Below are 17,239 nucleotides of genomic sequence, written 5' to 3' on the forward strand. Positions count from 1 at the left end.
GCGCTTTTCATCCACACCTTACAAGCTTTTTTGTTTTTTGACAGTTTATTGGCAGGCTGGGGATATAAGTCCATTTCTATACTTAAAATCAGTAAATCATGTTTTAGGATAGTTCCTCTTACATGATTTCTTCAGATAATGGTGTTTAGTATCAAGCATTCCTGAAAGATAGGAAGTTTTGTCAGAGGATAGAAAATTAGGATGAAAATACTTGAGAGAATCTGTTTAATATTAATTTAATCTTACATGGCCAAAGTTTGACACAGCTGCAAAACCTTTTTGTGTAACAATCTGTGTAAGAACCTAATCCTGTATACTTCTAATACCTAGTGTAGTGTTACTACAAGCAATCTCACCCTTGGACGTATGAAACCCTCCATGTAACTAGTTGTCACTGAAATGCTAACACACTATCACTTCAGCAGTACATCCTGAAACAGTATTGCAGATAACTTTTATTCCCATTATCAGAACTCTCCTTGCTTTCTCTGCTGACACAAAACTAAGCAACCTTTTTTCAGACAACAGCTCCATATGGGGGGAGAGAGGATACAGGGGTATTGCCTCTTCTCTACTGCAGGTAAGTAGAAAGGAGAAGGTGGAAGAACCTCACTTTCAACTGGAAGAGCTCACGATACACGGATGGGGGGAGCTAACGTTGCACTCCACAGAGGGACAAGGGACATCAACTTGTAAAGCACAAGGAGAGCAGAAGAGGACTCCAAATACAAATCTCACTTTATTCTCTGCTTCAGTCCTGGGCACCCATCTGCTGCTTCCCTAGATCTGGTCACACCCTATGCCTTTAGGACCACATGCCTGAATGCCATTTACATCTTGAGACTCTTCTATTTTGGGGCATTGCTTTAAAGAGAATACTAAAAATTCTCTGATATTTCAGAAGTCAGGTTAGTGATTTGTGGGCTAACCTGTGTACCTCAGCTATGTGACTGCTATTTTGGAGCACAGTAAAGGAGACTGCTACACTGGAAACCATTTAGATAAGAGCCATGAGAATAAAGATCCAACTAAAAAAAGGCAGTAAGAGACTTCAGTAAAATCCTTGAGGAGCTCGTGAATGAGAAAGCTGAGAGGCCTTGACAGTAATCTGTAACTATACAAAGAGCATATATTCAGCAATTTCTACTATACAGCAGATAAAGACATAAAGAGCATGAAAATCAAAGCAAGACATATCCAAACCAGAAGGCACACCTTTTTCTCACTGAGTATATTCATTGGAAGAGCTTACCCATGGTGGTAGGACCATCTAAAGCCACCAGACACTTCAAAGAAAACACGGAATGTCCTCCTCCTTCCAGCAGGCGTTAATGGTTTCCTTACAGTTTGCCACGCTGCAGGTCAGACTAAAAGGTCTAACTAGCCCCCTTTCAGCACTCCAGTTGTGGAAAAAATACTTCTTTTATTTATTTGAAGAAGCTTAGTGCTGACTTCTGTAACCTTTGATACTGGGACTCCAAAGACTGACTGCACCAGAGAGAGGTACAAGACACACAGCTACTGGTCTGCAGCACATGGTGCAATCCAGAACCGCACTTCCCACACGCTTTGCCTTGTCAGGAAAAAAGTTCATTACTTATGCAAGTATTTGATGGTCCAGCAAAGGAAATTTGGCTGAGATTTTACGGTGGCTGACTGTCTATGAAGACACAAGCTGCAGCGCTATGGACTAGTTTAGATTAAGTCATTACAAAGCCTTCACACATTCACCACGAAATAATAAAAAACTCCTCCACTTTATCAGCTCCAATTGTTAAAAATGGGAAAAGCCCTGCAACAATCATGAATCACACCTCTGTAAACTTTAAGGTTTAAAATAATAAAAAACTTTGAGTTGCCTTTAATTGATTTAAACGTGGAGTGTACGTGTTTGTTGTATGGCCATGAGGGCCAGCAACTTCCTAGCTAAAAGTCAAAATCAGATTCAAGTAATGTTAAAAAGTTAGCACTTGATCACATCCCTTTTTCAATATTGAGGCCACAAGCAGTTTCTTCTTCTCCAACGCATTTCACCCCTTCATGCGGTTCATTCCCTCAGTGGCCCATAAAAGACGCCTACAAAGCACAATGCTGACATAACACACAGACTTGCTGCTTGGTGCTTTCTCAAGCAAGGAAATGTTCCAGTGCAATTCCTACGCTAAAAAAATATATGGTTTTATAAAATTATCTCCTAAGGAGCCCGTTCTCCTCTCCTTCCTGTATCAAGCCTTTTGCTTGAAAGCCATATTGGGAAATGAGCCAGGCTTAAATCACAGCCAATATCTGATATGTGTAAATGAGGAACGCCACAAAATATTCAGCCGAACAGCTTTGGGTTGCTAGGACACCAGAGGTCGGGCAGCACTGAAAGGGCAGATTATTCCCACCCCGGCGTAGGCACAGGGCTCCATTCATGACAGAATGGCTGCTGCCTCCAGGCTGCTGCCTGCAAGGGTGCCATGACGCGGCTCTCCTGGAGCACCCCTCCTGTCTGGCTCCCCCAGGACCCCGCACCGAGCCCACCAGAGCCCCCGGCATGCAGGTCCCTCTGCACCAAAAATGCCCTGGCAGGCTGCGCGTGGTCCTTGCTGTTTTTCATCACTACTAAGGGCTTGCTTTAATCTGGGGGAGTCCAGGACACCGGGGGGCTGCCCGAGAGCTATGCTGCAGCAGATTGGCAGTGGGTGGTCTGGAGAGCTGCTTTAAGTTTTAAAAGTATGAGGAAACCTGTAATACTGCAGTTAATTTACTTTTTAAATCTAGAGAGGGGAAATTCAAGTTTACAAAAAATGACGGGGATCCCCGTGATCAGCAATGACATCTACCTGGCTCACCGCAAGAGTTGCGTGATGGCCCAGATAAATGACCCAGCTCAAGCCCATGTAATCAGTACGTTAATTACTCCTACATCTTAGCTCTCAGCACGTCTCAGATAACATCAAACTAACTTTTGCATTTTCTTAGAATTTGGTCCTTTGACCTGCTGCTCTTGTATCCCTACACATTTTTACAGGCTGAGAGTTGGGGTTGTTCAGCCTGGAGAAGAGAAGGCTCTGGGGAGACCTTTTAGCGGCCTTCCAGTACCTAAAGGGGGCTACAGGAAAGATGGGGAGGGACTTTTTACCAGGGAGTGTAGGGATAGGACGAGGGGCAACGGTTTTAAACTGAGAGAGGGCAGATTTAGATTAGGTATAACGAAGAAGTTCTTCATTGTGAGGGTGGTGAGACACTGGAATAGGTTGCCCAGAGAGGTTGTGGCTGCCCCCTCCCTGGAAGTGTTCAAGGTCAGGTTGGACGGGGCTTTGAGCAACCTGATCCAGTGGAAGGTGTCCCTGCCCATGGCAGGGGGGTTGGAACTAGATGATCTTTAAGGTCCCTTCCAACCCAAACCATTCTGTGATTCTATAAATGCAGGGCTTGCCTTGCAGGTGTGTGACTGACTAGACAAGGGGGTATCAAGACTAGTGAAACATGTGTGTGTGTTTGCAGGAAAGGGACAGAAAATTAAGGTAGTTGATTGTTCTTCTGTACGTTAATTTCACAGAAAAAACCAAATACATTCTCCTTGGACTGCTTTGTGTCAGCAGTGAAAGTACATCTAACTGATCAGAGTCTCAGTGGTGTGTTTTCACCATGATCAGAAAATATGGAAGAGGGATAGAAAAAATCCACTGCTGGAGCAGAAGAGGCATGTTCTGGCTGACATACCAGCACTATGTTCTCCTGGGACTGGCCAGCAGCACAGACTCCACACCACTGGAGCAATGGGTGTAACAAGTGTTCTCTCCTCCTCTGCACAAGAAACTTGCAACTTTAGGCTGGATACGCAACTGTATGGGCACACAACCGTGCATATGCCTCACTCCTCTTCAGAGCTGTATGACAAGAGGCATCGTGGCTCCAGGTACTCTGTTATGTGCTGGCCAGCACACCCAAAGCATAAAAACAGTAATAACTTAAGTAAAGCATTTAGACATGTGCTTAGAGCTCATTGATGCCAATGAGATGTACATGCCCTTTAAGAACACGGCTGATTTGAGATGTGCTAGGTTGTGCATGCCAGTGGTCACAGGCAAATGGCAATTTTGGATAGCTGAACAGAAGTTTCTCCCCTGAGAAACTTCTAGGCTGGCTTCAATATACAACAGAACATAACCCTTAATGTTTGAGTCAGAAAGAGACACTGAAGATAGAATCAACTTTCCTAAACGCGACTTTGCTATGCGGATTGTCTGCTTATATTAAAAACTTCCGTGAAGCTAATTTAAGTGCTAAACCACTTTTAACAAAATCAACATTTTTCCCTTTGAAAGACTACTTAATTAATGAGGCTGGACACTATTTCTTTTTGGCTAAATATGCACAAATGGTGTGGCTGGCAAGCTGCAGATGGACATACTCATCCTTTTCATGCTGAATCTGGGGCAGCCATTCATTTGAGAAAGCCAGTATCATGGAGGATTTGGCATTTATCTGGCTTTCTGAAATTAGATGTCTTCTCTCAACCCATGTACTTTATCGCTGCTTGACTATTAAAAGTTTTGAGACACCCAAAAGCCCCTACTTACCACATTTTAATGCTTACGATTTCCTGATCTACAGAGAGTAAGCTTCAAAAATGCCATGACAGATCTCATCATGTAAACGGTAGAAATACAACATAGCATTACGAGTTTGGTGACAAACCTGCCTTTTCTACACTAAACATTGCACAATGCTCACAGGTGTGTGTGACAATTCAAAGTGGAAACCAAAACAAAAAATTCCCAGTGTCCCAAATGATTTATGTGGTGCAACAGGCTTCTCAGCTCACCAGCAACTTCACAGACCCGAACAAAGTGTATGCTTACCTACCCTTTGCTTGGGACTGAACAGCAAAATTAGTACTGCCCACAGAGCCCCCTGAGGTGCTACTACCTCCCCAGCAAAGTTCCCACGAGCGGCACCACCTGCCCAGCTCCCTGTTGCCTGAACAGGGAACACACATCAGGAACACGGAGGAGACAAACCAACAATAGCAACCTCAAACCTCATCATGCATCAGCCAAAATCTTCCTGTGGTTTAGCTATAACTCAGCTGATGTCCTGAAACACGGACATTACAGCTACTACGTTCCACTTCATACAACTGAAACCACAACCTCACTTCTGTAACTCTAACAGTGAAATAACGACAGTGTTAGGAATGGACCTGCCTTGCTTCTTAGGCTTATAAACTGCCTAAAACCACCACAAACAGTAAATTCTGAGCGTTAGACAACAAAAATAAGATGCTTTGATACACTTTCAGCAAATTTTTTGTGTTTAAAGTTTCATCTTACAAGGTGACAGCAGATGTGCTGAAGTGTACTCTGTCCTTACAAATTCATCACGGTGAGGTTTTTCCCCATGAAGTCTTTGCTTTTTTGCCACCTCCTGTAACTAAATTAAGAAAAGCCACATATATATATATACGCACACATAAACAGATTATTTACAGTTGAAGAGAAAAAAGTTTCGCAACTGACCCCAGTCTACTCTTAAACACTACCTTCTGCTCTTGACATGGATTTTGTGTTCTGAGGTTAGCTCTGACAAAGATCTGTGAATAGTTGGGACAGTACTATAACTTTCAGATAATTCCTATCAGTACTCTAGCTGTACTGGAAAAAATCACTGTTGTTACGCTTCCATTTATGTTACAGGTTGTAAATACATTTTTTTTTGAGTAAGCCAACAAATGGTAAACAAAACAGATCTTATATTTTTTGAAACTAAGCAGTTCTAGCAACAGAAATACTGAATACATATAACTGGTGTTCCACACAACAAAAATGCCTACCACCACTGTTACCACTTGGGGTTTAAAAGGACACATCTTGACATCAGTGAGAGAAGAACAACTACAAGTTACGAGAACCCCCCTTTCCCAGTCCCACAGGCACTTCATCAGATCGTATCTCCTCCATCTAGATTTGCAAGGCAAATCTAGCGTTGCACTTCTTGAGACCAGAATAAAACTCTCATAGACTTCAATGATGCAGGATCAAACCCATTCCCTTTATAACAGGTTCTCTCAAGCAATTTTATCCTAATTTTCTACCCTGTGGCTGAATTCTAATGTTTGCAGAGGCAAGCTCTTTAAGTGGGAAAGCAAGAAGCAAAATGCAGATCCCAGAAGCAAAGGCAATCAGTGGTGAAGAACAGAGATATTTTACCTGCTGGGTTGAGTTGGGGGGTTTATTTCATCAGGGTCGAAAGTGGGGGAGAGTTGACACAGCAAAGAAAGTCAAAATATACTGCACTTACGGTATATGCACTTCCATTACTACTGCAATTAATATTTTTTTCCAGGCATATTCTGCTTCCTGTATTTCTATGGTGAAAAAATTATTGTCTCAAATGTGCCCCATCAAGTTTCTCCAGTAAAATTACAAAATTAATTTGTGCTGCAGGTATCTTGCTGGACTCCCCTCCACCCCGAACACATTTGTCCCCAGTGTCGCTTTCTTATTATGTAATCAAAGCAAAACTACAGCCATGCCTTATGCCTTAATAAATTACAGGAATACAACAGTCCTAAACTTTACATAGCTGGTTTTCCTGAATCTATGCCACAGAATGATGAACAACAGAAAAGATCTTTCTTCAGAAAGTAGCCCATCACTACAATACAGGTCTTCCCCCCTCTGCACACACAGCTCTACTTCTGCTGACTTTTTCCCTGCTGTGAACAATCACCCCTTTAACTTTCAAACACAGTGTGATTTATTAAAGCAGACTGCTTGGCAGCAAAGCTCTCCTGGCATTCGAAAATATGATTAGACCATTAAATTTAGTAGTTTTTTCATAAACTTGATGCTGCATGCAACTTACCCTCTTTAAAATACAAGCCCAGAAACATTTCCAGTACAGCTTGCTCAGCTAAACTCCAGGCACTTTCTTTTCTTTTTCTACAAATCTACTGCAGCTCCAAGGTTAAAATTATTAAAAAACCTGCATGAATTAAACCCCTTACCTTTTAAGGCTTTTTCACCCTTCAGCATTCGCCCATTGTGAAAAACTGAATCTTTAGCAGTTGCAGCTACGCACACACACACAGACACACACAGAACAGGGCTTTCTTCAGCTCACTGGTATTTCAAGTCTTTCATGTGATATCTTTGGCTGTACTTGCTTAATTCATTCCTGCTGCTACTCAAAGGAAGTCAAGCCTAGCGAGGGCTGGCTCTACAGCAATTGCTGTAGATATTCCTGACTAACAGGACATGAGGGCTAATCTCACCTTATAGGCATCAAGAATGTAAATATATTTCACAGCCAACAAATTCCTAAACCTTAAGAGATAAAATGCACAAAATGCCCTAAGACACAGTTTAGCAAGGGAGTTACAAACGTTAAAGTTTTTGCTAGAGAACAATACTCTGTACCCCAGCAATACTTTTGGAGCTCTAAGGATGTCTATTTATCATGGGCTGTGCATATTCGTTGGAGTAGTTACCATGAGAACACAGCAAACAGGATTTGAATGTAAATTGCCATCTAGAGATGTGGGGGGATTTTTTTTGTTGTAGTTAAAAAAGAAAACTTCCAAAGCTTGATGAAGTACACACTTCTGCACATACATTTGCATGACAATGCTTGCAATTCAAATACTTGGTAGAGTGCACAAGAAGGAAGAAAAGCCAAGTTCTTTGCTCGGTATTTACAAAAAGCAAATACTTCAGACTTGGGATCAGTAGTTCCAGTTCCACAAACGCCCATCCATGTCAGACAATCACATATGAAGGAATTCATAACACATAAAAAAATCCATCACGTGGCACAAAATGTAGAAATATTCAAGCACTTGAAGTCAGCTGGAGACAGTAAGACCCTCTGCCGCTGACAGATCAATTACTGCAAGAGTCAAAATTCTTCTCACTTCTAAGTATCACACTGAACTACAAAGCAAGTGTTGCACTTTAAAAATACCCCACCCCTAGGCATTTTAATTTTTCCCCAGAATTGTTCCGGTACTTTGCCATTTGGGCTACCTCCTCCCCCAAGTCCTTCCTGAAGCAGCAATTGCTCCCCATGCATCCCCCCACCCTGCTCACAAGAGCACACTGCCATGGTTACTATCTGAGATCCAAACACGACTCCCATCACTTATGGACAGAGTCCTACCAAATGGTCTATCCGGGAAACCTGGCAACTGTGCACGTACGTGCTGCAAAACATGCAAAAATCTGTTTGCCTACACTGCCTGGAGTTTGATGCAATCTTTACAGCACAGCGTCTGCTCCCACTCTGGCAGTACCCCATCTCAGCTCTCTATCCACAGCCTTAAACACCTCAATTTTAAACTCCTTACACCACAGTCACTGAAAGACAAACCCTAATACACTTAGCAAAGGGATGCCTAGTCAGCCCTGCTTAGTAAACAACAAACCTTGATGAAGAAGGAAGACATGCCTGTCTGGGTGATTGCCCGGAGAGTGGAATGACCTACTTCAGCCCAGCAAGCAGCGACGCTCTGACATGGGGACAAAGGGACAACCCAGTGGCTCCCGGGCAGCATAACTGACACGCTGCACTGCAGGAGTGATGGGACCGATCTTTCGGAGGCGGCATAGAAGGCAGGCACTGCCTATGCAGCATGAAACTCCTTACAGGAATCTTGTTCTTTCAGCCAGGGATTCAGATTCACACGTAACACTACTGCTGGCACTTTGCGAGAAGGAACGATTGCTCTCCTCACACCCACTCTCCTTATCACTTTTACCTAAGGAGTCTTCTAGTGCCTGACCTAATTACTCAAGTGATGTGCCAGAAAATGATGCAGCTGGGACATACTCCACAAGTCTTGATTTGAAGCTGTGTAATTCTGCAAAACCCAAGGCGACAAGATCCAGGTAGCTGAATTAAGTGGCGTTGGCCGGGCATGATGCCACACCTTACGACTGCGCCTTCCTGATTACGAACAATAAAGCCTTATGAAGTAGTTAAAGGGCTAAGGATAAACACTGGCCCCGTGCACTTGTTGGCCTGCAAGATCAGGCCAACATGCTGTGTTTTTGGGAAACGGTTGCTCTCCCTCCCAAAGGATAAACCTGAACAGCAGCTCCCTGAGCCTGACCCACGCTGCCCCAGCAAGCCCGATCTGTGCTCAGAGCCCGTGGCTTGACAGAAGTAATTGGCAGCCAGAAAGCCTTCTTAAAACAAGTATTTATTGAGAGCTGAGATTAAAGAGAGATTTTTAAAATAGACAATAAGGATCTCTAATATATGAGCTGCTTATACAGCTGTAAATTAATAATACTACTAGACCTTAACTTTCTACAGATAGCACTACACACACCCAGCAGCTGTACCTGGGCCATATAATCTATTCCCTTTACTTTCAAGGTATGACAGAGTAGCTAGTAACGGGATAATGAGGTTTTCTATTCCCTTTTTCTGATGGATAGCAAGTCAAATTTACCCTGTGATCTGCTAGCTCCCAGTACCAGAGAACACTGCAGCTTTGCTGCAGAAGGGCTACCCCAGGGCTCTGCAACTGAATAAACCATAGACATGCCTCCATTTAGGGTCTAACACTTTTTAGCTTTTAACTGCTGGGCTCAGCATCTTTAAAAACCTACAAAGGCATCTATTCCCCAGTAAGGTGACCCTCACCACAGTCTGGTGAGTGACTGAGGTTGGTGTATAAAGCACGTGCTTGGTATACAACTGCAGTAGAATGCACAAGTTTGAAGCTGGACCACTTCATTAAGAATATTTTTTTAAAATAAAGACTTTTAAAAATGTTTTATCCAGATGCTTAGCAATCCTGTGCTGAAGGTGTAGTAGAATATCCTTGAAGCTCAGTGTCTCCCTTCCTGCATCTTTCAAGGTTTTATGTCAGTGCTGTTCTCAATTCAGCGGCATTAGACTTGGCTGTTCTTACCCGAACTTCTGCAAAAAAACCCCTTTCTACAAGGCAAAGTCAGTAACTCATACAGTCAAGCCTCAATATGACAATATTGCAATTCCAGCTTGACAACCAGTTCACGTTCTGCCTTCACTGAACTTGTACCTGCTCCACACCCAGCATACAATCATCCTCACAGATGGGGCCAAGCTATTCTCTTACTGTTCCTTTGTACCACGTTCCTGAGCTGTACTTCTAACTGGTGTTTAGGCTGGTATCATGCTATACTTATGTTTGTAATCATTCAGAGCTATTTTAAGAGCACAAGTTTAATTCAGACGCCAAGTGAAATAGGTTTGCATCTTATTTCGCATTAGGGGACATACTGCTTGCTATTCCAGGGCGTCTCATGGCTATTAACGACCTACGCCTCAAAGTACATTACAGGTGCCAATAGCTATACCTTGATCCCTTTAAATGGCTCTGTCCCCAGAAGTAATGTTAGCAATCTTATTGCCTTGATAGCAATTTTTCCAGAACAAATATGGAGCATGATAGGACTCCTGAGCAGCAGCAAGCCTCACAGAATTTATTACAGAGCTTTTTCTACCAGTCTTCCTTTGAATTGCAAAGTTATTACTAGTTTCACTTTTTCTGTTGCTCCCTGTAACCCCTACCCTGCAGTAGATTTACAATACAGGTTTAATTTTGTCTTATTTCTTTACCTTACCCTAATTAAATTTTAAGATCAAAAAAATTAATATAAAAAAACCTGCAGAGAAACAGAACTGCCCCTTCAGAGCTCACACAAGCTTCAGAGAAGGTGGCTTTTATCTTGCCAGTGGCAAGACCATCACTGCAACAGAGGAATGAGACAGACAATAAATGAGTAGACAGGGAGGTAAGCAGAGACCCTGCAATCCTGTTCAGGTGGCACACACTAACACAGGTGTCCTAAAAAAAACAAAAGAAAGTTAAAATTCTTTTCTACATCAAATTCATGCCAGCTCTAATGAAGCCAGGATTTTCCCTATCTGGACCAAATTGGACTTAGATCTGTAACCAAAAAGAGTTCTCTACACGCACGAGATAACAGCTACATCTGACCTGTTGAAGTCTCAAGAACAGGGAATCACAGAAGCAAGCTCTAATAACGCAGGTTTTAAGAGACCAGCACAGATAAGCACAGATAAAGGCATGCAGATGCTGGAGGCGGGGGCCACCTGCAATGATTATGCCACTCACTATGAAGAAGACAATATAATTTCTGAACCAAAGTCCTAAATGGAGAAGGGAACTTGAGAAGGCACTTGAACCAATATGACTGAGGCTGGCTCCTTCTGGCCAACAGGAAAATTTCTGCCTCTGAAACAGCTTGCAAAGGAAGTTCAGATCTTAAATTTACCCTGAGCTGTCTTCTGAGTGGCACCAAGGCTTAGCAACTTTATTAATAACAGCAAGCTGGAATAAACATTCAGCTGATGGCTGTAGTAATGCTTGTAACTTGTTTTAAAAAGACAGTCTTTTGTGTGTGTATGTGTGTGTGTGTTGTGGTTGATTAGTTATTTTTAATTTAAGGTGTACAAAAAAAGGATAGATGGAGACCAGAAAAGGCAAGGTTGCAGGGAGGAATCATTATCGAATAGACAGGAGGCAGGAAAAGAAACATGAGACCAAGAAACAGAGAAAGAGCTGTCAAAGTTCAAAAGCATGAAATAATACATAGTTCTGCAAGCTGCACTAAAGATATGGGGAACTGAGGAGAAAGACCCTTCATTAGCAGAAAATACTCATTAAGCATACCAAATTGAAAAGTTTCCACGTTATGGCTAGTTCAGAACAGACTGGAAACTGTGAAAACAGATACACTGATTGTTCGGGGGTCTCCCAAAGATTAATAGGTTCTCTGTTCTTCTGTCTGAGGCCTGCTCACTGAAATGTCTTGTGACAAAAGGTCATGTACTCTGTGTGCTCCCTTTAGGAAACTGCACTAATGAATGTAGATCCTGCTTTGATATGTAAATGTTCAGTGGTTTACTGCATATGCTGAATTGTTTTTGCTTGCCACTGTAATATATTTAAAAATTAAACTTTTGATCAATTAAAAAATCAAATAATTACTGTATATTATCACATCTCTTATCCAACATGAATATACTTTAATGTCTAGAAGAGCAGAGGAAGTAGTCTGCTGCATGTTCTGCTCTTCAAAGGCTTGAATTTGTCTTCTATCTGCTCAACCTCATTCACCTACAGAATTCAAACATACTTGCAGAGTAAAACAGCTCTCGCGCACCACTAGCTTCTCCCCTCCAGAGCTACAGAGGATGCTTGCTGACAGGTGTGTCACCTATTTGTACCCAACCCAGAGAGCAACAAGTAGCTTGAGAGGCTTTGCTCCTGATAACACAGTTTCAGCTCTCTCCTTGCTGAGTGTCTCTGGTCCAGCTCTCCTTTAATACTGCTTATCTCAAGAAAGCAATTAAAACACCCCCTTTCTTTCACATCATTTGTTATTTGGCAAACACTTTTTGTTACTTTTTGAAGCGTGACATTTTATCATTCCATATCACCATCACTGCAGAGTAAAAACTATGGATGGAAAACAGAGAGGAAAATACTCAGTGAACATTTTTACTCTCTTTTAATCCCAGTTTCTCTGTTTCAGTGGCTTATCTGAATCTTTCAAGCAGTTATGTTTCTAACCAACCCTCACAGTGAGTCACGTATGCGATAATCCCTGGTAGTCCATGCACAGATAACATGTCTCTGAGCTGTGCTGGTTCAGAGCTACGCAAACTGACTCACATTATTTTCCTTTGTCTAACTGAAAAGAAGCAACAAATTGTATGACAGGATAAACTATGAAATGTTTAATATGATGTGCATCCACAGAATCCAGCTGAGCTACAGAGAAGCCAAATGCCGTTCATGTGCCTGCTTCTCTACCTGCACCGTTGGCAGAAGGGGCAACACCAACAACATCACAAGATCGGCACAAAAAATCACTGTCTGTGAGACATGGGAGGAACAGAGAGCAGTGCACAGTGGACAAAAATCAAAACACTGAATCCTCAAAACACATTTTGAGAACACTTCCCTAAGTGAAGAATGCCATCGACAAGTATTATGTATGGTTTTCCTTCTCATTTTCCATCAAGTCGTCTGTGTGACCCTTTACTCATTCTTCAAATTAGGTTTCTTATTTGGTAAAGCCATTGAATCAAGTTAGATTTGCAATCAAATTAAAACAAATGGAAAACAAGAACAAACATTTTTGTATAAGATTTCAGTGACATTTTATACATACTTTGAAAGGGATTGTCTACAGGAATTTCCTAATCTGTTCCTGCATGCACTCCTGCAATTAGATGTGGTTTCCTCAGACTGAGGCTCTCAAGCTCTTTCTGCTTATTCTCACAGCTGCTAGTTCTGTGAGAACTTTGTTTTAATGATAGTAAAATATATGTGTAGATACAGTAGCATATGCCAAATTTGTCAGGGATGAAGCATTCTAGTGGGAAAAGACTGGTAGAGCAACAAGGAACATGGGAGTGGGAACAGTGTTTTCCTTGCTATGGAAATGCAACAAATGTCTGGTTCTTGCATCAACCACAGCAAATCCTTGTGACTTTGGTACGTGGAGACGAGCCTTACTCAGATGCAAAGGAAAACATGTGAATTATTTAAATTCTTCTTATAGGCCAGTGGCAGCAGGTGGGCTTTAAGGGTCATGGGGCTTCCAGACAGGAACAGAAGCAGGAAAGAAAACAAGCTTTTCAGAACTGCCCTCCCTCAGTGATCAGGGGCTTTGCTACACACATAGGCTCACAGACCCCAGCTGCTGGCCAAGGCACTGTCATACGTGTGCGTTTGGCTACCTGGTGGCTGCACACCTCAGAGCACCAAACACTTCAGGATGCAGAGAGCAGACCTTATCTGCTTCCAGGCCGCTCCCGCTTGCTAGGGTGCCCACAATCTGCGTGTTATTTGACACATCACAAGTAACAGCACAAAGTGGAGTTAACAGTTAGCAACTGAAAACACGTGAAGTCGAGGATGGACCATCCAGATAACACAAAAAACCTGCAGTGAAATCTGCCAGATTTGATGTGCTAGTATCCTGATTAACCAAACATCCCAGAAAACTGTAACATGTAAAACTGGATTTATAGCAAAGTCACTTACTTCTAAGTTGTCATGTGAACACCATAAGCCACATTTGTGAGCACCTCTGCCTGTTGCATTTTTGACATAAGCAGACCATACCTGAATAATGGTCTATAAAGCCAAAAACAGATGCACAAAACCCCAGAATATCAGGACCAGGCTAACAATATTAACTTCAGTGATTACTATAGCATTACCACTTCATTTCTAGAGAGCTCTCCAACATATCTAAGTAAGTCTTGACATTGCCTTTCATTATCCATGACTAAAAAGACAAATTGATACAGTAAACTTTAGTTTCCAAGTCTGTTTTAAAAACATAGTTCTGTAACAGAACAAAACAGCCAGGACAAAGACACCTAGAACTGTACATAAATTGTAAGACTGATGACATGATGAGTCTGATGACAGTCAGTCATTCACACCAGTTTTGCTATATGCACCGCCGTTCACTGTCTCTAGCGATTTAAAACAAACTTTGCAGTTTTGACATTTTCTTCCTAAAAAGGCGCTCTCAGAGTTGTCAAATGTGCAGTGCAGCCTTCTACCTTCCTTTTATAACCATCCTTAGAGCCTGTCATTTATCAGAGTTGTGAGCAATGACTATTAAAAAGATGCCCAAAGACATGGCCCACATGCAAAAAAAATCAAAAGCCTTTCCCAGTGTCTTCACCTTGCAGAGCCTCTGATTCACACAGTAGTTAAATAACCAGACTGGCAGTGAAACGTTAGGACTGAGATGTATAGAAAAGACAGGCGTGATTTTAAATCTTACCTTCTGCACGTTGGGTTTGATGCACCGAACAAAGAAAGGATTTGAAGAACTCAGCGTCGCCATTAAAGAATGAAGCGATTCCTAAAACACAGGTAGAAAGAAGACAGCACTTCACAAACCGACTTTTTGTACAAGCAACACACCCCAGCAAAAGCTCTTGCAGCTTAGCATTGCAGACAGTATCTAACTGCAACACCTAGCGGTATACACCAGAAATTACTGTACCATGTAAGCTCTTGCTTGTGAACATACAGAATCAATACATGCTTGTTCGTTTCTTCCATCGGCCCTTTTGATCAAAGCTATCATCACTGCTTTACAGTGAGCAAGATACACAGATTGATGTGAAGAAAACCGTTCATAAGGAAATACCAAATTGGAAAATTGCTGTTTCAGGGATTTTTGGAATGACTGCTTAAGACTTAAGATCCACATTCCCAAATTGCTAAACTCAAGCAAGTCAAAAGGAAGGATAAGAGGTCTAAGGCAAAACTGAAATACCCACAAAACCAGGCTTCCTCTTTTCAATTCAACCATCCCACACCCAATCATTTTCCATTTTCCCTGCCATCAGCAGCATTTCATGTGCAGGGAGCTCCTCTCTCCTGTGCGTTCTCAACCTTTCTTGCTAAAAGGACACTCTGATAATAAATGTAAGTCAACAAGAGGGTAGAAAAAAATATTAAAAATTTTTGAAAAAAGAGTTACTTTAGAATACAGTAGACAATAGTTTTATCAATACCAGATTTCAAAATGCCCTCCTCCTGAAATTAACAAAAATTGAGTAAAGAATAGAGTGTTAAAGAAAACACATCTTACTGAAAGACAATGCTAACAGCATTAAGCAGACAGTTTCAGTTATTTCATGTGATGGCTAATTACATTTAGCAACAAAAAGAGAGATTCTAAGGTTCAGCTAAAAAAAAACATAGAAGAAAACATGGGATTTTTCCTAGCTTTAAAACTTCGAATGACCCAATACACATTAGACTATCAGTTGTCTGAACCTCAGCCTGGAGATAAAAATCACAAAAATCCCTCAGTCCTTTTATGATTATTACTTTAATTACACATCCACCCCTTTCCTGCCTGAGCCTTCATTCCATATCTTATTCCAACTTGCCTCATTCTGTATCATTAAGTATGATAAACCTTTTTAAACTGAAGTCTTGCATCTACTTTGCAGAGATACAAATGATGGTATAGGAGGAGAGGCCAGGCTCTGAAGAGCCCAGAAAGCTAATAATGATAATGTTTCACATCTCAAACGTGGCACTGCATGCCAGGCAGCAGAGAGAATAAAAAGCAGGCTGCCAAGGAGACAGAAAACTCACTTTTTAGAGGAGCAACACTGTGTGTCCTACCATATGTTTTGGAGCAAAACTGCCAATGGCAGTCTGTTACAACAAATTCTTGCTTTAACCTGCAAACCAAGGGTTTTCTTGACGATTAAACATGAAGTGATAAAGGCAACAGGCAGAGTTGTGGCTGTGCACAGGAGCTGGTACACAGTAAAGGGAACAAATGGTGAAGAGACTGGGAACATAAATGATAGTTCTTGGTTCATTTGCCTTTGCCAGCCTATGGACCAGGGGTCAGGGGTCAGCAAACATTAAACAGACAGAAGATACAAAGACAAATATTTTTGTGTAAAGACAAATATTTACAGCTTCGAAAAGTAAAGGCTTCATCTGTACTAAACCTGTGTGAACATTACAACATCTAGGGACAACTAAGCGAATTCTCTCAACACAGGCTACTACTTACATAGATTGGGAAAGCTGGTCAGTCTAAAGAAAAATCATTTAACCTATTTTCACATTCATCTGTGGTACGGACAGCCAGATTCTGCACAGTGCTGCACGCCTCTAAGTCATCGTCAGGTTACCAGCTAAGCTGAAGTTTGTCTTGCTTTAAGCAATAGGCTAAAACAGATGGTATCAAACCTCAGCTATTCTGCGTGCACCCCCAGGTCCGCGTTAGGCAGGCTGTCAAATGAAAAGAAGAGTTAACCAACCTATCATGAGAATAGAACTGCGAAGGTAAAGGTCTTATCTTCAGTTGAAATGAGATGGACTAATCCGTGGAAGGCTTTAAAACATGGAAAAAACACCCAACCTAATTCTTTGGTGACAGCATGATGTGAATGTCAACCTCTTGTAAAGCATCCCAGCTGGTTAATGGTCAGGTACTGCAGCTTTAGATAAGAGGCATCAATGTTCTGATTTCATATTATATCATGCTTTATGTTGTCCAGGGGGCCTGACGAAGAAGAGAAGGAACTCTACATTCTGTTCTATCTTGCAAAGTGGGCGCAAAAATATGGTAAATTTTTATACGGTAACGTCTTAAAGGTCTACTTTGCACAGGTACAAACGACGAAGTGGAAACAAACAGTGCCTTCTGCTACTCCAGAG

General features: G+C 41.8%; 1 protein-coding gene across 1 annotated transcript in view; it reads right to left on the reverse strand.

Moving 5' to 3' along the window:
• The window catches only part of MYO10 (myosin X), a 172,026-nt gene that overhangs the window by 41,993 nt on the left and 112,794 nt on the right, over positions 1-17,239 (reverse strand). The window contains exon 19 of the mRNA XM_074826408.1: positions 14,823-14,903. Coding sequence (XP_074682509.1) covers positions 14,823-14,903 — 81 coding nt within the window. The remainder of the gene's footprint in view (positions 1-14,822; positions 14,904-17,239) is intronic.

This window comes from Strix aluco, chromosome 1 (assembly GCF_031877795.1).
Source record: "Strix aluco isolate bStrAlu1 chromosome 1, bStrAlu1.hap1, whole genome shotgun sequence".
NCBI lineage: Eukaryota > Metazoa > Chordata > Aves > Strigiformes > Strigidae > Strix > Strix aluco.